Source organism: Emydura macquarii, unplaced genomic scaffold (assembly GCF_026122565.2).
Source record: "Emydura macquarii macquarii isolate MOO-44397 ecotype Brisbane River unplaced genomic scaffold, CSIRO-AGI_Emac_v2 contig_1477, whole genome shotgun sequence".
Lineage (NCBI taxonomy): Eukaryota > Metazoa > Chordata > Testudines > Chelidae > Emydura > Emydura macquarii.
Window position 1 is genome coordinate 11,048,015 of NW_027131614.1, and position 24,088 is coordinate 11,072,102.

The following is a 24,088-nucleotide window of genomic DNA, read 5'->3' on the forward strand; positions in this document are numbered from 1 at the left end:
AATTTAAATCTGTGTCCCTGATCTGTTTACATGTCAAAATTAAAGTGAGAGGAAGGCTCTGAGTTATTCCTAGGCGTTTATGCGTAATCATCCTTGCCTCATAAGAACAGTTATTGCTAGGCAACAAACTATGCTTTTTTCTTTGTCTGAGAACTTCTTACTGAGTCTGAACTTTTGTTTTCTCCTGATTAGGGGAGAAACAGATATTCAACATATGTTTTAAAAGGCAGTTAGCCAAGTTACTGGTCTTTTTAAAAACTATCACAATAAACTTTAAAAATACAATTTCTTCTTTCTGCCTTTAAGTACTGGTTTCACAACATTATTGATATGAAATGTACATCTTTCAACCCTTTTAACAGTTTGTTAGCATTGCATCTTGAGTAGGATTTGTTCCACTGTGTGGAATTTCATATTCTCATTATCTTTTCAGTACAAGCTAGATGGGGGAGGGGGCAGGAGGAGAAGAGACATCTGTCCTCTAAAAGAGGTTATTGTTTCCTGTGTATCTTTTGTTAATCAGATTATGGCTTTCTCTTCATGTTTTTCTACTAGGCCCTAGATGGGTTCTTCTTTGTAGTGAACCTGGAAGGTAATATTGTGTTTGTTTCTGAGAATGTGACACAATACCTAAGGTACAATCAAGAAGAGCTGATGAACACAAGTGTATACAGCATCCTGCATGTAGGGGACCACAATGAATTTGTCAGAAACCTGCTGCCAAAATCTTTAGGTATATACATTTATCTTAAAAACTTGCCATTGCTCATTTGTATTTATCTTTGGTTTCTTAAGTCAATGTTTTCATTGCTTCCCTTAACGGCACTCAGTTACTTAAGTTAAAGTCCTTGTCAGAGGTACTGTGTTTATCTTCAGTATGCCTACAGGCTATGTACCAAATGATTGTTTCTCAAAACTATCCTCCTTTTGTCTCTTCTTTTGGGAGTCAGCCTTTGTTCAAAGCTGCTCATAGTAACTGGCAGATGTATGAATGACATTGCTGCAACTTCTTTAGAGTGAATCCTTACAAACACGATATAGCATTATCTGTTTGAGTCCTCCTCCCTCCCCCACGTAAATGGGTTATTCTAAGAAATGGTTCATAACTACAAGGAAGAGAGGACATTTTGCAACTGCCTTGCATTAGATTGTTTTATTACTATGATTTTTGCACAAATGTTTATCCTATTGCTTTTTAAAAACTGTTTGTATTAGTTGCAACTTTTGCTATGTTCATTTATACTTTATTTCTACTGATTTCTACTATCTTAGTTTTTTTGACACTGCTTTATTTGCATGTACCTTTGTTCGCAATAGCTTGGACAGTATTATTTCATTTCTGTTCATTGTAACATTTATATGTTAGTAAGGTCGTCATAACCTCTTTTAAAAAAATAAATATTAAAGAGTAGAAAAATGTGTAACATTTTTGGATGGCTAAGAAACGTAAGTTGTTATCAGCCTTTCCTGTACCTTCTCCATTTATTTATTACTTTTTACAAATTACTGATCCGGACTGTGTATTGTATTCTAAATATGACCTCTTTAGTGCCTTATGCAGGGTTAAATTTGCTCTGACTTTTGTTCAGTATCTATATTTATGCATCCTAGGGATTTTGTTTCCTTTTTTACTTCTCTTAAGCCCTCTGGAAAAGGCATTAGTTTTACCTGCCAATGCACCCAGGTCATCCTCCTGCAGTGTTCTACATTGTAGCTGAGGATATTTGTTTTAATGTGTCTCTAGCCCCTGGCCTCAGGTTTCTGTACACTGCATGTTAACTCCTTATCTGCCCATGTTCCTACTCTGTCCAATACATTTTGAATGATATAGCCCTTCTCTTTTGTATTAACCAACCCACTCCCACATGTATATTGGCAAACGCATTACCTTATGGTAAACACTTTCCTCTAGGCACATAGAGTTAACATACTCTGTCCAGTACTGATTGCAGTGTCTGTGAGTTGATTTGGGTGGCTCCCTCTCTTTTTTGGGTCCAGGTATTTAGAACTATACACTGCCTTTCTGCCTATTCTCTTTTTAAGCTGATTAATCAAGAAAAGACAAGGTGGCTAAACAAACTAGGGACTGTAATCAAAGATGAAATTACCTTGCACCAGCTGGATAGGACTCTAATATCAAAATTGTATTGTTTATTGAATGAGATTGTTTCCCCCAGTTTACAAAGCACCATAATTAATTCTCTTTTTACACATACGCTCTGGATGACCCGTAGGAATGACTACTTCTGAGACTAATCTTCTTATATGAACTTTGCTTTGTTCAGTGAATGGGGGACCTTGGTCTGGTGAAGCCCCTAGGCGCAATAGCCATACCTTTAATTGCCGGATGCTGGTAAAACCTTTAACTGATGCTGAAGAAGGCCCTGATAACCAGGAAGCACATCAGAAATATGAAACTATGCAGTGCTTTGCTGTTTCTCAACCAAAGTCCATCAAGGAAGATGGTGAAGGTAAATGGTGCATACTTTTTTTTGCTTATTTTAGTGGTGTCTTTACCTTCTCCTTCCAGGCCTACTCCAAAAATCATAGGTCAGTAGCAGCAGTGAAATCAAGATAAAATAGTTTCTCCATTATGGGGAATGAAAGATATGCAAACTTTCCCTTTTGCTTTAAACCGTGTAACTTTCCTTTTAATTTCCATTATATACGCTGGCATGCACACCACTTGTTCAGACACACCAATATAAATTGGGAATAACTTCATGTATTTCATGCACTGGACTTACACCAGTGTAATTGTGAGAAGAATTTGGCCCATTGCCTAGCAAAATTTTGCTGTCCGTTTTTGAGTTATCAGAATGTGAAGACTATTGTGGGTTCAGCATTTCCTTCACTATTTACACCTTCATCAGTTACATTTTCTCTGATGCATTTTGAGCACTCAGAATGGCTAATTGTGAAAATTCTTCTTCAAGAAGCACAAGTACTTTAGACATGCTTGAAGGAATGTGTTTTAGAAATTCCAAAGTTAGGTATGTGTTCAAGAATTGTGTTCTCTACATTTGCAATATGTTATTTTCTGTTCAATATTTGCTAATCTGTGGAGCTACAGCTATAAATATACACCTGCAAATAAATGCAACAGTTTATTGCATAGGCTCTTCTCATGACTAAGAAAATTTGAGAGGAATCTATATGAATGCAATGTTATGACTGATGTAGGGTAATATCCACAAAGAAATCTGCACAGGGATTTTCTTGCAGAAAACCCTCCCAGTCTGTGACTTTGTGTCTGTGAGGACAATGTAGACATATCAATGCTATCCATCGCTTGCTTTCATGAGTACTAAACCTATTCGGTTTAATCCAAAAATGTAATGAAGGACATTTATTTCTTTCGTGCTCTTCTTTCCTGCGCAACAAAAATTACTGAAGTAATATTGTTTTATTTAAGATTTGCAGTCTTGCTTGATTTGTGTGGCCAGAAGAGTTCCAATGAAGGAAAGGCAAGCCCCTCCCGCATCAGAGAGCTTTTCAACCCGCCAAGATCTGCAAGGTATTGAGACTTTTGGAAGACGGGGGTTTGAGTTTTATTTTTTTTTTATGGTTTTGATTTTTTAGAAAATCGCTAACAACTATTTTATTTAACCAAGGCAAGATAACTTCACTGGACACTAGCACCATGCGAGCAGCTATGAAACCTGGCTGGGAGGATTTGGTGAGAAGATGCATTCAAAGATTCCATGCACAGCATGAAGGAGAGATATCTTTTGCCAAGAGGCATCATCAGGAAGGTTAGGTTTATATTTCACTGTTTTCTGTATTTAAACTGTTTGTTGCTTTGGGCATTGATCATGCTCTCTTTACATTACATCCCCATGGGACAATTAAGGGCTGTTGAAAGCCTCCCTCTAGAGCCCATGTCCCCAATGAATAGTAAAGGAAACTTATCTCTAGAGAGATCTTCCATCACTTTTCTGTCTCAATCTTACCATTTTTGTTACCATTCTCTGACACATTAAAGGGGTGCTTTGTGGTACGCTTGTAACTCATCAGCCATCTGTGCTTAAACATTCAAATAATTGTAACTGTCTTAGAGAGAGAAATTGGAGGAGAGGGCAGAGGTTACCAAAAACTTTCATTACACATTATTTCGTCACACTATCAACTTACACATTACAGTGCACTGAGACGATTCAAGGCCCTAATTCTACTTCTCTACAAAAATGAATTTTCACTATCAAAATTCACTACAAGAAAACTTCTCTGTGTTCTATTGAAGCTGCAGCACTTATGGCTAGTGAAGGGAGACCACCGACTGGTCGGTGTTCTAGAACACTTTGCTAGCACATCCACACAGTCAAGAACATGGATAACCAGAAAGGTAGTGTGCAGGACAGTGTAGTGTAGTGGAAGGTCTCCCATGGTGTTTCTTAAAATTAGATGTTTTTAGTTTTTATTCAGACATCATGTACGCTAGCTCTAACCGTGGGCCAGATTCTGATTATTTATGTTGAGAAGCCGATTGTGGAGCAAAGTACTCCCCCATGTAAGGTCATCAGAATCTGGCTCCCGATTTGCTGAACAAGATTTAAACCAGTGGTCCCCAAACTTTTTATCTCATGCCCCCCCTTACCTCTTCCTGCATCCCCCTTCCCCGGCTTCAGCTGGGGCTGGGAGCAGGGCCACTGTCGGGGCTAGGGGTCGCGGCTGTGGGGTGGGGCTGGGCGCTGCAGCTGAGCCGAGGTGGGCCCAGGAGCCAAGGCCGGAGCCACAGCTTGGGTGGGGGGGCGGGTCTGGAGCAGAGCTTGGGGAAGAGCGGGGCTATGTGATGCTCCCTCTTTGCCCCTCCTGTGCAGGCTGGCTCTGGCCCTGTCGTACACCCCAGAACGTTCCTCTACGTCCCCCGAAAGGGGCACACCCCACAGTTTGGGGACCTCTAATTTAAACATAGCCTATATTTAACAGTCTGCATGGCCACATGCACAACAGGCATGTCGTTTCACAAACTGTGCATTTAAAAAAATATTCTAATCTACAACACATTGGCTAGGTATACAGGAAATGTAGTTGGGGTCTTAGACCCAGACCATGCGTGAATGGATCAATAAATAAATACTTGATTTCCACAATATTTGATTGTTTCCACTATATTTGACTACAAAAATTAAAAGTGCTTTCACCCGGCTTTACTCAGATTCCCTTTTAAAAAGTCACCAACTTCTCATAACTAAGCTTGCGAAATTTAATGCAAGTGATTTTAGGGCGTGAGCAATTCAAACTGCATACGACATGGATGATACTGTGTAATAACTCTTCTGGAGCAGCTGCTAAACACTTCACAACAACATTAAGCAACAGTTTGGGACAGGAAGTGAAGAATACAATATCAAGTAAAAACAGCAGCGAAGATTTAGATAAAAAGAATGGCTGAAGCATCTTTCACAAGCAGGTACCCCTGTCAGTGGGATGGGGAGAAAAATGCTGCCTCCCAGGTACCTCCCTGATTTCCTTGCATTTGACCAAACCCCTCCCCCCCATTTTGACTTTATTAGATTTCGGCTTTGCTAAAGTTTGGGGACAGAGCAAAAGAGGGTATATCTGGAGACCACTCTGTCCAGATACAACTTTGGGTCATTGTCAGAAAACAGGAACTATGGATATAGAATCAGAAATACAAGTCTTTCAAACTGATTTTCAGTGACAAATGCAAAAGTATGGCTGGTTTGGTTGAAATGTGCTCTCTTTTTATTGGCTGAAATGAGAAACAAGGCATTTCCTGAAGAGGACTATGGAAACTTTCTTGTTTGCTTAAAGAATTAGTACAAAAAATGACTTAAGTAGTGATTTCACATCTATCCTGCTGGCATGAAGTGTTGGAATTTCCTGATGTGGTATGTGCCTGTGCTGCTACAGCTGACAGCTTTGGACCTTGTGGTGTCCAAAGGTTAAATTAAAACAATGACATACCTTGCAGTTAAATTCTGCTTTGCATTTTAGGGTTTTATTTTTCTTTACGTTTTTACTCTGCAAAAGCTCTTCTGATTGTTTAACTTGTGTTTCCTGTTTTCTCACTGCCAAAATAATACGTTCAAACTTGGCAGCACACTATATAAGAACAGTGTGGGGGCAGGGAAGGAAACCAACCATACCAGTGTTACAAGTCTGAAGAAACTCTTCTGACACTGTATAAGGGAGTAATAAAGCCACACTTGGAAAACTGTGCTTGGTGTTAATCATTTTTATATGACAGGGAAAATTAAAAAATATACAAAAAGCAACAACAAAAAAATGCAGGGATTGGAAGTTACTGTTAATAACATGGAAAACTCGTGTGTGTGAGAGAGAGAGAGGGAGAGGAAATTAAAGGGACACTGTCAGGATTTAGTTCCAAAATCTAGTCTAGTTGCTGTTTAGCTAATATATTTTATGGTACCTGATACAGAAACTTTTTTTTTCATATCTGGAGAAATAAGCAATTGGGGTGGGAATTAAACATTCTCTATAACATTTGCTACTGAAGCATAACAGCTTTGAACTTGTGCATGAAAATCAGAAATTGAAACTGGTTGATCTAGTTTCATTATCAAAGGGCAAAAAAGTAAGCAAGCAGCATAATGCTTAGATTTTGATTTTTAAAAAAATATTTAAATTTTAATTAGAGAGGGGCCACAAGTAGAGACCTGGAGCCACAGAGCTGAATTTGGTGACATTCAGATCTAGATCCAAACATAACAGCCCTGGCCTATCTCCATGTAATGCATCAAACCAAAATCCTAAATCCAAAACATCCCAACATTGGGGAATTGTGGCTAAGACTCATCTTTAATTTTAATAATCATTTTAGTAACTTGTGTAAAAAATTTAATGGTTTGTTTTTCTAGGTTTTTTTTTAATACTTGCTTTTTTATCCTGATAGTGTCCCTTTGAGAGGTGCTTACATATTTTTAAGGGAACAGAGAGGATAAGTGTTACAGGTTTAAGCAAGGAACAAAAAAGAAGTGGACTTACGATACTAAAGGGCTTGACACCAACGACATTTACACAAGTTTTCTTCATGGAGAGTAGGTGATACACGTGGAAAAAATTATGAGAGCAGCAAAAGGAACTAGACAAATATTTAAAGAGCAGACATTGCATATCTGCTAATTCAAAGAAGGAATTGGCTTCTTGGTGTCATGAAATGCACTGTGTTCCTAGCTTCTAATTTTGCTGCTTTTGTGGATTCTCTCTCTCAGGTATATTGCAAATTCATTATTTCATCTGCCCTCTTGATGTGATCACTCTACAGCACGTGCTCATTCACTAAGATCCTTTACTGTGTATGCTTTACATCATGCACCTCGGTGTTTATAATCCTCAAAACGTCTCTTTTCCTTTAACGCCCCTTGTTCCTTGTGTAAAGGGAATCATACAACTCCTGTTGTGCCATAAGGATGCATACAAACAGCCATTACAGATGGATTTAGGTTTTATATGTGTAATCTACTTACACTATGGTTCCTCATTACTTGTATTGTTTGTTTACTTACAGTGCTGAGGCAGGGACTAGCATTCAGTTCTGTCTATCGATTTTCCTTGTCTGATGGCACTATAGTTGCTGCCCAAACGAAGAGCAAGCTCATCCGTTCTCAGACTACTAGTGAACCTCAGCTTGTAATATCCTTGCATATGCTTCACAGGTAATATTTGTTATTTTTAAGAATTCTTTTGCCTTACTTCCCCACTCTAGGCACAGACATAGTGGGAGTACAGAATTGTATCATACAGATTGCCTAGACAGAACGACATTTCAGCTGACCTACCACTGGTACCATGAAAACAAAAGAAAAGTTGCTGAGATCAGCTCTTACAGCAGTAAGACTCTGTAGGCTGCTCCCAATGGCTAGGCAAATAGTATGCTGGATTTTCATTTCTAGGACTCTTGTTAAATATCACAAAATCTATCTGAGCTCATGCTCTTAATTTTAGTATTTTAGTTCCCTGTATATTCTGCATGATAGAAACCAGAAACTTGGCTTTCCTTGCCATGATATGGCTGTCTGTTAAAAGCTAGAGAGGTAAATTCCTATAGTTCAGGGTGTGTCATGGGCCTGAGCACAGCTGTGTGTGTACTAGAGCATACTTTGGACGCACTAAATAGGTCACTTTGTAAGACTGGCAATCACATCACCTGATGATGTTGGTGCTTGGAGTAATTACTTCACCACCACAAACTTAGATGCAAAATACATTAATAGATGGCATCCTAATTCCAGAGCGTTACCTCCAGAAAGTGAGAGACAAGGTAAGAGTATTGAATTCAAGTATAAATAATCACTGACCCCAGCACTTCAAAAATAAATTTTGAATTAGGTCATTAGAGGTACTTGTATATTATGTCATATTCAATGTACAACTGTTATTCAGGGTATTTTCATTCCAGTGTTGTTTCACTGCATATCTACATTACTACTTGTTTGGGGAGAAGAATACAGCTATAAATCTAATTCAAACTGAAACAATTTTACAACAATTATGGATTTGAGAATTGCACTCACCTCACTGAAAGCTGCTGTTTAACAACTTGAAATGTGTTTTGTTTGGATTAGTATTTCATGAGTGTCTGCCAAAGTTGTAAATTAAGGAAGAATTGTCAGGTCAAAAATTATACATTTTAGAAAAGCAAAATGGGTTTTAAAAATCCTTTCACTTTTTACTATTTATATTGTTTACTTCCACTTGGTTAATAAAAATAACTAATGGTTGGTTTGTAGTCAGCTTCTCTTCCTCGTTCTCATGCACTAACACTGCAAGGTTTAAATGTTTGGCTGCGGTTCTTACACTATGCAAACAGTGCAAAGGAATGTTTAGATCCAAACAAAAATGCTTATATATTAAACTAAAATATTAATAAAAACACTTCCATTAGTATTTGTTTTTGAAAACCTAGGTAGCTTCTTTGTTTTGTTTTGTTTTATTCCGTATCTAATTTTTTTATCTAAACTACCTGACAGTGTCCCTTTAAAGGTCTCAGAGATTGAAAAAATGTCTGATTTAACAAGCTTAATTTTTAGAACAGAAGAACAAAAACCTTGCATATCATAGAATCTAGATGTTCTTTAAAGAACTTTTTCCAAGCTTCCTCCCTCTCTGTCTGCTGCTTTTTTGCACCCTCATCTGAGTTTTCATCTGCCCATGAAAAATCTATCCAGAACCAATTTGGTGACACACTGGTCTCGTGCTGAACTTGTTTCCAGTAATTTTCTTAGCTCCCATACTTGGAGCAGTTTAGACATTTTTGGCAGCTCAGTGATGTGACTTTTTAAATTGGCTTTTCATTTGAGCCTAGTGAGCAAACACCACAGAAGCTCCAAGCCTATGGAAGGGCTTGTTCACAGAAGTTCAAAACTCTGCTGAACAGCTGGCCACAACTGTCCTATAAATTTGTGTGTGTTTGGATAATTTGTTTAAGGTGAAGCTAAAAGGTGAAACCTCCCTCAGTTATGGAAGGTAACTCATGCTGTATTGAGAGAAGAGATATATTGGGTATAGAGAGAGATTGTAATTATAGTCTATCTACTTTTATCAATTGTAAATTAAGTGAGGTGCAATTTTTAAAAAAAAAACACAGATGTATTAATAAGCTACTGTAGTTGTTCATTGAAAACTATGCATGTGTAGCCATGCTGGTAATTGCAGATGGCTTTTGTCAAAAAGCATTATCTTCGTTTTTTAATTGCAAGTCTGTTCTCATATTTTTAAAAGAGATTTTAAAATGCAATTGCAGCTTGTAAGATCCCTTTCATTTTCACTAATAGACTGTTGTTTTTTTCCCCTCCTGGTACAGAGAGCAGAGTGTCTGTGGAATGAATCAGGATTTGACTGGACAAGCAATGGGGAAGACATTGAACCCAATTAGCTCCAGTAGTCCTGCCCATCAGGCCATGTGTAGTGGGAACCCAGGTCAGGATATGACCATCAGTAGCAATATAAATTTTGCCATAAATGGCCCAAAGGAACAAATGGGCATGCCAGCAGGCAGGTTTAGTGGTTCAGGGGGAATGAACCATGTGTCAAGCATACAAGCATCCACTCCTCAGGGTAGTAACTATGCACTAAAAATGAATAGTCCCTCACAAAGCAGCCCTGGCATGAACCCAGGGCAGCCAAACTCTATGCTTTCCCCAAGGCATCGTGTGAGTCCTGGAGTGGTAGGAAGTCCTAGAATTCCACCCAGTCAGTTTTCCCCTGCAGGAAGCTTGCATTCACCTGTGGGAGTTTGCAGCAGCACAGGAAATAGCCATAGTTACACCAACAGTTCCCTAAATGCTCTTCAAGCCCTCAGTGAGGGTCATGGAGTTTCTCTAGGGTCATCGTTGGCTTCACCTGACCTAAAAATGGGTAATTTACAAAATTCCCCTGTTAATATAAATCCTCCCCAGCTGAATAAGATGGGAAGCCTGGACTCTAAAGACTGTTTTGGACTTTATGGGGAGCAATCAGAAGGTACAACTGGACAAGCCGAGAGCAACTGCCATTCAGGAGAACAGAAAGACAGTAATGATAACAATGTGCCCCAGGTTATCAGTGGTGAGAGGCCTGATGGCCAAAACAGACTGCATGATGGCAAAAACCAGACAAAGCTCTTACAGCTGCTGACCACCAAATCTGATCAGATGGAGCCTTCACCCTTGTCAAATACTATGGGAGATGCTAACAAGGACTCCTCCGGAGGCTTATCTGGTTCTGGTTCAGCACATGGAACCTCGCTCAAGGAGAAGCATAAAATTTTGCACAGACTCTTGCAGGACAGCAGTTCTCCTGTAGACTTGGCCAAGCTTACAGCAGAGGCCACAGGCAAAGAACTGAACCAGGAGTCCAATAGCACAGCTCCTGGTTCAGAGGTGACTGTTAAACAGGAACCGGTGAGTCCCAAGAAGAAAGAAAATGCACTACTTCGTTACTTGCTGGATAAAGATGATACTAAAGATATTGGCTTACCAGACATAACCCCAAAACTGGAGCGGCTGGACAGTCAAACAGACCCTTCCAGTAGCACAAAGTTAATTGCTATGAAGACAGAAAAGGAGGAAACACGCTTTGAGCCTAATGAACAGGTAAGAAATCTCGTGGATAAATTTGATTATTCATTCCTCCAAGGGTGATGTTTTTGTGTAAATCAGATGTTCTAATCTAGCACTTCTTCCCTCTCCACCCTTTTCAGAGCTCCACTGAGAGTGTGCGACTCTTGACAATGTCAGTAGCTCAGTAGATAAAGCATTTTTTTTCTGAGTTCCAGTCTGGGCTCCAAATGGTGATCTTTACCCTAGTGGGTTAGTGGGTTGTGCCCATCACTCTTCTAGAGAAAACAGACCAGTGGGGTGAATAATGTCCTAGAAATGTCCAAGAGAGGCTGGATAGCAAGTAGACAGAACTACATCAGTGACCATTCAAAAGTCAACATTTGCAAACATTTTACCACATACTGCTAGCTGAGGTTCTCTGATACCTGAAGTGCTCTGCAGAAATAATGACGCTGCACTAAAAAGGTTTTCCATCTGTACTTAGAATAGGGGGACACTATGGTACCTTGGGTTAATTCTTAGAACATGCTTATTTAGCATCTAGTATGATGCTTTCCGAAGGACTTTTGTTGTTTGCAGGGCTGATTCAGACTTTGCCTTGCTGTTGCTTGTACTGAATGTGACCTGTAGATGGGAGACAAAACAAAAGGACTTTCTGTGTTCCACCTCATTAGTTTTTAATTCAAAAAAACTCCAAAATTCAACCACCAGATCCTTTACCATTGTACGTTTCTCAAGGCAGTGACCCTGTCTTCTTGTGTATGCATAGTGCCTAGCACAGCAAGGTGTCCAATCCTGATCAGGGTTCCAGAGTGCTACTTAGCCCAGATAAAAATACCTGCGAGTAAATTATGTGGATCTGTACAAAACAGATTGGCTTCTGTATGCGATTCTCTTCCCAGAAATATCCTGTATAGTGGCAGCAGTGTCTGTCAGAATCATTCTGTTTTCATCGTTCTGCAGAAATAATGACACTGCACAGAAAAGTAAACCCCTTTAATAGGGTTTGTTTGTTTATTTACTCATTTATTTATTTATTTTAAGAATGGGTTATCTCAATCACAGCTCTGGCACAGGGCATTTCCCGGGGAATTAATGACTAGCTAGCGTTAATGAACCATAGCTTTAGCCTATGCCATCAGCTCTGCTGGCTGGTCATTAATCCCAAGGCAATGCTTTGTGCCTCAATGCTTATTCTGTAAATCATGATCAGTTAAGAAATTATGTAGACATGCATGATTCTCTGAAACCTATGTCTTTCTTTAAAATATTGTGCGTTTTTGACTTGCTTCTTAGGTGTGGGTTTGCCTGTTTGCTTGCTCGTTTATTTTTTGTGGAGAATTCTGTTCCACCATTTCCCTTCTGATTTTGGTTCTGGCCGGGGGATAGACAACATGTCCTAAACCCTAAACCACTGCACACCGTCTGCTGTGTCAGTAGATTCTAACCAATAGGCAGTTATTGAGCGATGGTAATAATCATGGAACACAGGGGCCAAGCATACTATTATAGCAGAGCACCATCCCACTGTTCAGAGCACACACAACTAAGCATTTTCTAAGCTGCCTTTATTTCTTTTGCTTTGATAAGTCTTGACACCTGCTACCATCCCTTAGGGGTGACTGTAATTTTTCAATCCTTCGTATACTTCATGAAGGAAACTGAGCCAAATTATACTAATTTCTTTAGTGATTAATCCTCAGGCCTGGATGTTAATACAGTTCTCTATACAGCTAATATTCTGTAATGCCTTAAATATAGCTAGAAGAGAGAGCAATCGGATTCTAATTGAGAACTTAATACTTCATTAGGTTAGAAAAATCATGGATGTGCAGAATGTTAAAATCAAACTGACAACAATAAACCATTTTAAATGTACCGAACTAAATTCAGTTCTTTAGTTATCTCAGGGGAAATCTAGAGATATTTACTGAAGTCATTGGAATTATGTCAGATTTACATTGGGATGTAACCAAGAGCCCAGTTTGGCCCTATAAGTTTCAACTAGCACAAGAATATACAACCTGGTACTTGCTGGAAGAATTATTTGAGTATTTATGCCTGGTGCTCTTAAAAGAGGCAATAGGTTACTGTCATGGCTCCTGGTTGCTCTCCTTTACAGTAATTAAAATTTTCAATTTAATATACCGTTGTGAACATACACATTTTGTGGAGAGGAAATTGCTTAGAGACTTGTGCTAGGGATCCAGCCACTAAATTTAAATGTGTAAGTATGCTAACTTTCCATGAAGAAGTTTAAGTTTCAATATTGCCAATCTCAAGCATTCAAAATATGTCAGGCCCCAAAAACTCATGAGACTTTTAAAAATAATAAATTTTGGATTTTTTTTTCTTTGCCTTTTGGTTTTTCAGCTTACAGTATTCTTGTTTTCAGGCTCTCTTCACCACAACCATTGGGCTAGAAACGGGGGAGTTTTTGTTGTTGTTGCTTTTTAATAATGAAATTTGAGGTTCTCAGTTCACATAAACCAGATCTGAGGCTGTAAAGAAAATACCAAATGGTGCAAGACTCAATTTTTTTTTTTTTTATATGAGAGTTGGCAGTACTGAAGTTTAGTTGCGTGGCAAGTAAGGAGATGTCAAAAATATCCTAAAAGGCAGCAGTTGTTTTGTAAGAAGGCTGAATCCCTGAATATATTTTTTAAGAAAAGATCATTTCAAAACCTTACTTAAGACTGTGTGAAACCTTGACTAGAATAACCAAGAGAAATCCAACATTGAATAGGAAAGGCAATGGTGATGAGGTATAGAATAATGGAAGCATTTATCTAATTGAAAGCCAGTACCCTGTATAAATAACCACTTTACCCCAATTATAAAATCGCTGAAAATATTTTAGCATCAAAAACTTTTCAGCTTTGGAAAACAGTTTCCCACAGGAAGCACTCATTACCTAAATTTAGATCAAAGCTGGAACGATTTAATACAAGACTAGGACACAGATTCTTGTTCTAAATTCTTCCATCCTCCTGTGTCCTTTCCCTCCCCCTCTTCTTCCTCCTTTATATAAAAACTAACTTTGTGCTTGTGTTACCTACTGTGCAGGTTTATTTAAGCCTTTCCCTCCGAAAGGGATGTTGTATTTTTAAATAATTAGTCATTTCAGTGTACAGTCTCACTGGAAGTTTTAACTAACCCATATGTAATGTATTCTGTGTAAGGGGGAGTCTTTGTTCTGATGCAAAAAGAGCCATTACATTTTCTCCTTTTATTTTTGGTGTAACACTTTCTGAACAGGAAATGCTTTGAAGTGTACCACCATACTAAAAATAGCATTCTTCTAGGTAGTGTGTTTAAACATATACTTCTATTGAGCCCAGCAGCTGACAGGAAATCTTTCTCAAATAGTGGAGAATATTTCCAGAGTCTGTATACCATTTTTCCCCCCTCAGTGTGATGATGATTATCTTCCCGATACACTATTAAATGGCCTGCAATTCCAATTTAAGCAATTATGGGAAGTGAGTGAGAAAGGAAGACTTGCTTTCTAAAACGAAAGGTTTTCATAAAGACATCATCATCGTTACTGAGTAGCATAAGTGCTCATACTATTCTACAGTTTCTGGTATTAAATAAGACACAGACGAACAGTATGCTAAGTGAAGGTCCAGATCTGGAGCAATGTAAACAGAAAATATCCTGACAGTTCTAAGAGCTGTAGAGTATACCTACTGTGTAGATGACCTAAAGTTTAAAATTTTACAGATGTCAAAGTATGAACACTTTTCCATGAAAATGAAAACTGGCTATAACTAGAAATGTTGTACAAATATGAGCAATATTTCCGTAATCCTTGATAAAAAAGAAACAATTTGATTAGCTATATTAATAGAACTGAAATAATGTATTAAATAGATTTTGTTTATATCTTATATATCACTAAATTTTTCAAAATCCGCTTTGGTGTTTGTTTCATATTTAGTTTATAGAGTCCCTCAATAATCTGAAGACAATGATTAAAATGCTACAAAGAAGTTAAATAGTTGGTAATGACATCTGTATGTGTGTCTAAAACTTCGTTACAAATCTTTGATGAGCCCTGAAAAAATAGAGTAATCAGGTAATGCCTACTTGCTATGCAACTAAATATGCAAATATGCACAGATCTTCAAATATGGTTTTGAGTGCTTTGCACTTATATAACACCTTTCATGACATATCCTTTGAAAAGAAGAAATTGAGGTACACAGGTGTGAAGTGGCATATCCAAAGTCACACAGTAAACCACAGGCATACAGAGTAGGGAATAGAACCCAGTTCAACTGATCTGATATCCCCTACTTAAATTAGTGGGACACATTATCTCCCTCTCACTACATATACTAATTAACCACAATGATATGTCTGTGTGTTTATATACGTATTGTACTTACGTAGTCTCCATCGCTAGTATCAGGAACCTCACAAACATTAACAAATTGACCATCACAAGACACAAAATGAGTAAGTGACTTACCCTAGTTCAGTGGTTCTCAACCTTTCCAGAGTACTGTATCCGTTTCAGGAGTCTGATTTGTCTTGCCTACCCCAACTTTCACCTCAGTTAAAAACTACTTGCTTACAAAATCAGACATAAAAATACAAAAGTGTCACAGCACACTGTTGCTGAAAAATGGCTTTCCCATTTTGTCTGTATGAAATTTTAGTTTGTACTGACTTCCATCGTGCTTTTTGTGTAGCCTATGGTAAAACTAGGCAAATATCTAGATGAATTGATGTACCCACTGGAAGACCTCTGCATACCCCCAAGAGTACACATATCCCTGGTTGAGAACCACTGCCCTGGATCACACAGGAAGTCCATGGCTGGGCCAGGAAATGAACCCAGATCTTCTGGATCCCAGTCCTGTTTCTTAACCAAAACCCTCCTTCTTCTTTCTCTCTGCAACTGAAGAACATTTGCTTCTGTTTCAAATGCTGTTAAACCTTTAAAGGGGAACCTCTTCTCTCTGAAACCTATTACTTAGGGCTTTGAAAACCTATTTCCAGCCTACTTAAGGTCATTATTCTGGTAGGATGTGAATGATAAGAGATTAGGTCTAAACAAATTGCTATAGCACCACTAGAAAGAGAGAAGATGTCAAACCTGACATAGGATTTGAGGGTTAAAGGACAAGTGGTGCCAATGCTATACTTTTGTGACCCTGTCACAATGCGGAGATGCCATCACAGTATCAATATGGAAGAATGTATCACTACTATTTTCTTGTGATCTGAGAAGACCCTCCGTGAAACCTAAATCTCTTCAATGGCAGCATACAAAGACATGCTTCTCTTCCTGCTTGGTCCTGCTGTTGTCATCATTATAGGCCTATGACCTAATCTGTTCCTATGTAAATGATTGTGTTACCACAAATTTTACATTATGACTTCATGGCAAACCAAGAAGATCAAACAATGGAGGAGATAGTGTGAGAGAGCAAACCCAAATATTTATTTTCTCATGCAGTGGCTTTTGTAAGTAGGAAATGAGATTAAAAGATAACAGGAAAAAAATACAGTAAATACACATTAAGCTTTTAGTCCTAAGCCTTAGAATGCTGACAAGCCCAGAGGTGTGTTATGTCTTCGGGGTCTTGTCTACATGGGACATTCAGGAAATTTAAGAAAATTAACTAAAGCTCTGACATTAATGTGCATGAGTTAAAGTGCATTAAACCTCTGCGTGGATGCTGTCATTCAGAAGAAAGTGGCCATAGTTTGCCGTAGTTTAAGGAGGTTTATGATCATCTGAATAAGAGCATCAGGTGAGGAATTTCCAGTAGAGACCTGATCTGGAATACTGTGTGCAGTTCTGGTCCCCCTGTTTAAGAAAGATGAATTCAAACTGGAATAGGTGCAGAGAAAAGCTACTAGGATTACCCAAGAAATGTAAACTCTAACTTATGAGAGGAGACAAAGAGCCTGGCTTGTATAGCCCAGTGGTTCTCAACCTTTCCAGACTACTGTACCCCTTTCAAGAGTCTGATTTATCTTGTGCATCCCAAGTTTCAGCTCTCATAAAAACTACTTGCTTACAAAATCAGACCTAAAAATACAAAGGTGTCACACAGCACACTATTACTGAAAAATTGCTTATTTTCTCATTTTATCTGTATGAAATTTTAGTTTGTACTAACTTCACCAGTGCTTTTTATGTACCCTGTTGTAAAACTAGGCAAATATCTAGATAAGTTAATACACTTCCTCGAAGACCTCTGTGTACCACCAGAGGTATGCATACTCCTGGTTGAGAACCACTGGTTTAGTCTAACCAAAAGAGCATTATAAGCATTCGTGTCCTTAGGAATGAGTTTGTTACAGTAACGAATGGGAAAACCCCTAATTCATCCCCCACATCCCTTTACATCTCCTCACTCATCCCTTCCCTTCGTATCTCCTCACTCCCCCGTTTGTCTTCTCTGAGTCTTTTAACTTATAACCCGTTTGGGACAGAGACTTTTTATTTTTTGCATGTTGTACAGTACTGAGCATGTTGTCTACACTAAATAAACAATGAATAAATAGTCATCTTTATGGTTTTAAGGAAGAATATATTTTAAAGTTCCTCCCAACATGAAAATTTCAATTTTTAAAAAAGTCCACCACTGGCTGCTTTCAGATGATGATTATTGGGGAAGTATGACATTGACCTCATGAATGATGAGAAGAAATGCAACCTGTCCTTGTTGCCCTTGGCAGAAAAGAAGGGAACCACAAAAACTTTCACTATGAAATATTTAGGGCCTGACCTAAATCCTATTAAGATAAATGGAAGGATTTAGCGGGGGTTAAATTTGACACAGTAGTACTTATATACCAATGTATTTTGAAACCATTTAAACGCTAAAGATGAAATAGAACCTATTTTTAAAAAGAATATTACTTTTAGTGGAATTTATAAAAACAAAGTTAACTTCAGCTTTGGAACAATGTTCATCCATACAGTACTTTCTGGAAAGATGCTTTGTAAAATAATGTGGCCATTTTTAAGCATGACTGAGTTAGTACTTTGTAGAATTTAGTATTATTGCTTTGTTGAAAAGATAGGTTTTGTGTATATAGTCTGATTATCTTGTGATTGTCTAAGTTGTATCAGGAACAGCACTTTTGAAATATTGACAAATAGTTGTTACATAGGGAGTTTAAGGTGTGCCTTGTACCTACCTAAAGTTTAAATTAGGCCACTAAGGATGTAAATTGAGTACAGAATTAAAATCAATGAGAAATCCCATGAAAATTGTCCAATTAAAGATTTTTGTGCCAATTTCTTCACTTGTGACCTTCCTTCCTTCCTTTTATTTGGCCTTTTTTTATGAGGTATAAAGTTGCCACTTCCTGAGGGGAAATGAAGTATCTTCTAGGGAAGAGTGATATTTTGTGAGTAGTTTGAGTCCAATGTTTTCGTCCTTAGCTTTTTTTAATGCCTGTTGTATAATCCAGAATCATAGTAGCCAGAGTGTAAAAAGAACAAAAATACAACTTACACCTGCCAAACTTCCCCCCTTATTAACACAAATTTGATTTAATGAAGGCCAGGTGTCTTAATTCCCCAAAATAGTACTGAAGCATCCTTCTGATATTTATGATGCCCATCATAGCTTCCTTCATGACTCTTAGAACCTTCTCCTCCATGTCCTTAAATTCATATAAAATGCAGCTTCTGAAGTCATCTTCCTTGCCTGCCTGTTGGGACATAGCACCCCCATATTTGTATCTCTTCATCAACTTCATCCATAACAAGTTCAAGCTTCTTATTCACGCTTTCAAGGTTCTTCAGAGCTTTGCCTCCTTTTCTAATATACCCTCTCTTATCACATTGCTCCCCAACCACTCAACCCTGCCACCAGTGCCAGCATTGACCACACTCCTGTATACATCTCCCACATTCGACTTCTCCTTTCACACCACATGTTTTGTATGGATCATACTCCTTGAACTGATTTTTAAGGCTTTGGGTGGAACTGAAGGAGGAGAGGGTAGTACTTTGTGGTTCACTCACAAGAAATCTAGCAATAAGTAATGTATAGGCTCACAATATGGAGGAGGAATGGTAAAGGGGGAATATTACATTAAGAATTGTATATAAAAGCTGTGGGTGAGTGGATGGATGGGTGGTGATATGGTGTTGTTTCTGTATTGCCCACCCTTCATGTGTTTGCTGTGACAGCTTCTGTATTCTGTGTTTGTACAATGCCTAAGAAAGGTCCTGACATACATGCTGTGTTACAGAACATATCCAAAAGATTGTAAAGTCTTCCACGGTTAAAATATTAGAATAGGAGGTCATAATTTTTAACAATTTTTGAAGTTTCAGTATGCAAAGAATTTTAACTCTATAGTTAGAGTTAAAAAAAAAGAGTTAAAAAAGATGGAGGAGAAGGATTTAAGCTGTGCTAAAATTTCTGAAAATGGATACCTCCAAGGAAAACACACTGGTCATCTTTTGTGTTTGTTGGATTTTAATTTTCTGCAGGTTTTTTGAGTAAACTGAACTACAGGTGTAGATGTCTAATTTAGCTAAAGGTCTCTTTTCTTCTTGCTTGCAGATAGGTAATTCCCACTGATATTATTGGGAGTTGTGTGCATAATTAGGGCAAAATAGACTCATGAATCTAGTAACTAATTAGCAGTTGTTTAATACACAGCACTTTATTTTATTGCTGATTTCTATTCCATTTAATTTCTACATAACTGTAACATTTAGCTTATAGACAGTATTTTATTTTTACACTAAACAAGTAAAATAGGAATATTGAGGGATTTCTTTAGCCAAATATAAAGTAATTTTTCTATAGTGTGTTTTAGTCAAGTCATAAAAAGAGTAGCAGTATGATTGTGAGGAATTGAGTATTTGTTACATCCACACAAATCGGCATCCTCTCTCTGTGTGTGCCAAATAATAACTGCCTATGCGTTGGGAAAAGTAACCCAAACATGGATGGTTGGGCTGACTGGCTATGTGCGGCGAGCATCTGAGGATCCTCCCCTTTTTCTACAGGTGTAGTAGGTTCTCCCCCTCTCCTCCTTCGCTTCAGCAGGCTCCCTGGAGATAGTACCTAATGCCTCTCAGGTGCTGCAGGTATTCACTCTCCTATCAGTGCTCCACTGGCTCTAAGAGCCATGATTGGACCCTATCTACTCTTCATATGGGGAACAAACTGCTGTTTTTTCATTGCAGCCGGGCAGTGAGTTGGATAACTTGGAGGAGATTCTGGATGATCTACAGAATAGTCAGTTACCACAGCTTTTCCCAGATACCCGGCCAGGTGCTTCTGCTGGTTCAGTCGACAAGCAAGCCATCATCAATGACCTCATGCAGCTCACAGGTGAAAACAGCCCTGGCACGTCTGTTGGAACCCAGAAACCACCAATGAGGATTTCACAGAGCAGTGAGTTTGTGTTATAACTGGTCGTGCAAGTGTGTGAAATTACTGTCAGATGAAAATGTAGGTTTTGCAATGATGCCCCAGGGGCTGGCAGGCTGTGAAATAGACAGTTTAGCTATTTCAGATCTGCTGTTACCCAACAGCACCATCTGCTGTCCTGATCAATTGAAACCAAAATATTGTACTGTGCTGGAAGTCAAGTGACCGGTTGAAGGGTTAAAGGGATGCTCAATTTAAAATAAAAATAAAATTCACACTTTTGTCTGAAAATACTTTACCTGCTATTGTTGTATATAACAATAACAATAGAATTGTTTTTTTTCAGCCTGTTAACTTTGTACATTAGACAGAATTTTCAGTATCGTTGTTTTTACTGTTTCTCACAATAAAAGCTTATTAGAGTGAGTAGGAAAATGTGCTTCTAAAACCACAAAATTGCCCACAGGACTTCTGACCAAGGGTAAATACCTAAACTGATTTGAACCAATTGTTTTTAATTGACTCAATTTCAAGTTGACAATGTCCCTATAAGTGAAATTACATGTTGTGAGTGGAATGTTTATCTGTCTGTGAAAAATAATTGCTGCAAGAAAGGCCAGAGTGTAATCGAAAAAACCTGGGTAGGTTTTTGGGGTTTTTTTTAAATCCTGCTTAAATATTTATCCTTTTAGACTGGCCAGGCTCTAAATACCCGCTAAATATAGTTTTTTAAGACATACTATTAAAATATCCGTTTATTTAATAAACTGAGACTGTTTTGTGGACTTTTGTAAACTTTCTAAACACATATTTATTCAAGACCAATGGCATCCCCCTTCAGGTAAATTCACATTTTTAACCCTTCAAAACTTTCTTTACATTCTTTTTAAAAGCTAGATATATATGTAATAGTACTGACCCCTTACATTTAAATTTGATATATTACATGATAAAAGCCAAAGAAATAAATTTTCAGATTTATTTCTTAGTTTACATTAATATGTTTTCCCTGTTTAGTTTTTTAGAGCTAAGACTAAAATTTTGTTTGTACTTGTGAATGCTTTGCCTTGGGTCAGTGTGTGTCACAGTGTGGATGTGGTTTAAGCGGAGGTGTATATGTTTAATATACTCATTTTGGTAAATGGAGGAAGAATATCCTAGGCAGTACATAATTCAAAGAAAAGTCTTTGTGCTTCCTGAGTCTTAATAGAATTCTGTGTGAGACCTGGTCTGACAGTCACCTCCCATGTGGTCCAAACACCTGGCTTTCATGAGTTATCTGTCTGCCTTAGCTGACATTACTTCCTCTCACCTGACTTCTTTTTAAAGGGAGGGTTAGTGGCTCATTTCCAGAAGGTTCTCCCATCCAAGATTTAAATTTTCAGAAGTTAAGATATCTCATGATGGGGACCCAGAATCAAAGACCTCTAATCTTTTGTTTGTTTGCTATGATGTTAGCCCCTCAATGTCATTGTAAACAAGCCTGCTTTTGACATCCTACTTCCTTCAGCTCTTCTTTGGGCCAAATCATGTATTTGACATGACTTGCTCAAACTTTACACAGTACCAAAGTTGTTTCATGCACAGGAACATTAGATACTATCTTTATTTTATTCTACTTTGTAATGTAAATAAAATTGTACTTTAAGCTGTGTTTCTGTGTACTGAATTACAGAAAGGAACCTTGGAAACACATAATCCCATCTGTACTTTTGAAGTCTGTTTCCAGAACTCTCAAGTAGCACAACAGCAAAGCAGTTGTGAGCCAGAAAGTTATACTGGGTTTTGGCAAGTAGTTTTGTAAACCGGGCAGCTCCGTTTCCCTTACCCAGTAATACCACAAAATGTGGTTTCTCCCCAGTCTGCTCTGGCATCAGTGTCTCATGGAATCATCTGCCTAGTTTTGCAATTTAAGTATCATAGGGAAAATTACATGTGCACTGAAATAATGAATGGATTCCCCTTTTTTGTCAAGCCATATACTTCTACAAAGCTAATACAGAATTAGTGTTAAATCATATCCAATTCCAAAAGAGTTTTTAATTTAATAAAAGCATTTAGTTGTTTTCAGACTCTGGAAATTGTCTGTAATGTTTTATTGAGGGTTTTTGTTACAATACTTAAATATATATTGATACTTATTCTTAAAAATGGATTGTAGCCACTAGAATTTGCCTGATTGCTACAACTTTTTTCAGGAAGAAAATTCCATCAAAACTTTTCCCTGTGGCTGACTAACGATAGGCCATATAGTCTAAATGTGATCACATTCCCTCAGCCACCTTGTCCTTCTTCTAGGCTGCCAGTGTTTCCTTTTTAGGATCACTGGCTACTTATAAAGCTGCATTCATAACAACTCTCTCCACCTCTGCATTACTGCAAGCTTTTGCTGACTCAGAGTGCAAGTGTCCTAAGTTTGCTACTGAAATCAGGTTTGGCTCAGTTCTGAGTTAGACTTCGTGGTGCCCACCAACACCCATCTTAAATCAGTAGGGAAGGTCGGTCTTTCTGCTGACCAAACATTGTTTGTTTGTTAAGCATGGAATTTCAGGATCTGATGGTCAGGAGTGAGGTAGTGTGCAAAGTTTTGACTCGGCTTAGGTTTATACAAAAGAGTTTACTGCAAGGAATTCAAAAAATCAAAAGAAAATAATTCACGCAGGTGGTTCCTGTCATATGACACAATGAAGTGGAAAGACAGGTTAGACACCTTTAGTAAAGATGTTTCTGAGTTTTTAAACTAGCTTAATAATACTTCATCTGAATTCTCAGATTCAGAGGTGTCTGTACTACAATCTGGAGTAAATAAGAAGTTTCCTTGCTTTCTTGTATCTTATATTGTGGTTCACATCAAAATAGAGAAGTTGTTTTGTGGATGACTTCCTTGCCATCCACTATCTGAGACTATCACTGTGGCAATTGCCATAAATGTTTATATGGAAAAATAATTTTAGGAAAATATTGAATGTGTTTTTAGCAGTATATGAGTGATGCAGGTAACAAGAAAAGAAAAGACAGCACCGTGTGAGTGGCAAGAGGATCTACAGAGCACATCTGGGAACCACTTAAGTAGATTCCGGGAAACAGTTGCTGTCCATTTAAAGCTCTCTCAAAGAATAACTGTCCTTCAGTTGCTTTGTTTTTAAGACTTGACATTCACCTTTCTAGTAAAACCTATATGCATTTTTCTCTGTTGAGGCTGATTTTAAAGCAATAAATCTTTTAAAATTAGCCACAGCAGAGGAACTAATTCACAAAAAGGTGATGGTAATGGGCAAGTAAGTTTTTTGTTTTGGTTTGGTTTTTTGTTTTTGTTTTTTAAATAAGAAATAGAATGTTTTGGAATGTCTTGAAATTTAGTTGTATTTGTTAAAGTAGATAGAAGTGAACTTAAGGAAAACTACTTTCCTGGTAATTTCGTTGTCACTGGTGGTAGAGCACTAAGTCCTGTGCCTGAAATAATTGTTACTGAACCTTGAAAGTACAGATGTTCACTTATGGCAAAAATTTTAAATAATATATGTAAGGAGGGATAGTAACACTATCAGCAAATGACCAGATACTGCCAGAGTGTGATCCACAATTTTGGTGCCTTCTTCAGGGATACGGTTTATGTGGGGAAAGTTGTGAAGCCTATCAAACTCTGAATTCCATAGCAATTTTGCCGCAGGTTGACATCTGCATTTCTGTTTT

At 37.9% G+C, this 24,088-nt stretch overlaps 1 protein-coding gene across 5 annotated transcripts in view; it reads left to right on the top strand.

The window, feature by feature from the left end:
- The window catches only part of NCOA2 (nuclear receptor coactivator 2), a 256,509-nt gene that overhangs the window by 188,671 nt on the left and 43,750 nt on the right, over positions 1-24,088 (top strand). For all 5 annotated transcript variants that reach the window (XM_067553633.1, XM_067553632.1, XM_067553635.1 and 2 more), the window contains 7 exons: positions 556-733; positions 2,286-2,471; positions 3,416-3,517; positions 3,615-3,755; positions 7,496-7,643; positions 9,791-11,060; positions 20,209-20,419. In XM_067553633.1, the coding sequence (XP_067409734.1) occupies positions 556-733; positions 2,286-2,471; positions 3,416-3,517; positions 3,615-3,755; positions 7,496-7,643; positions 9,791-11,060; positions 20,209-20,419 (2,236 nt within the window). The remainder of the gene's footprint in view (positions 1-555; positions 734-2,285; positions 2,472-3,415; positions 3,518-3,614; positions 3,756-7,495; positions 7,644-9,790; positions 11,061-20,208; positions 20,420-24,088) is intronic.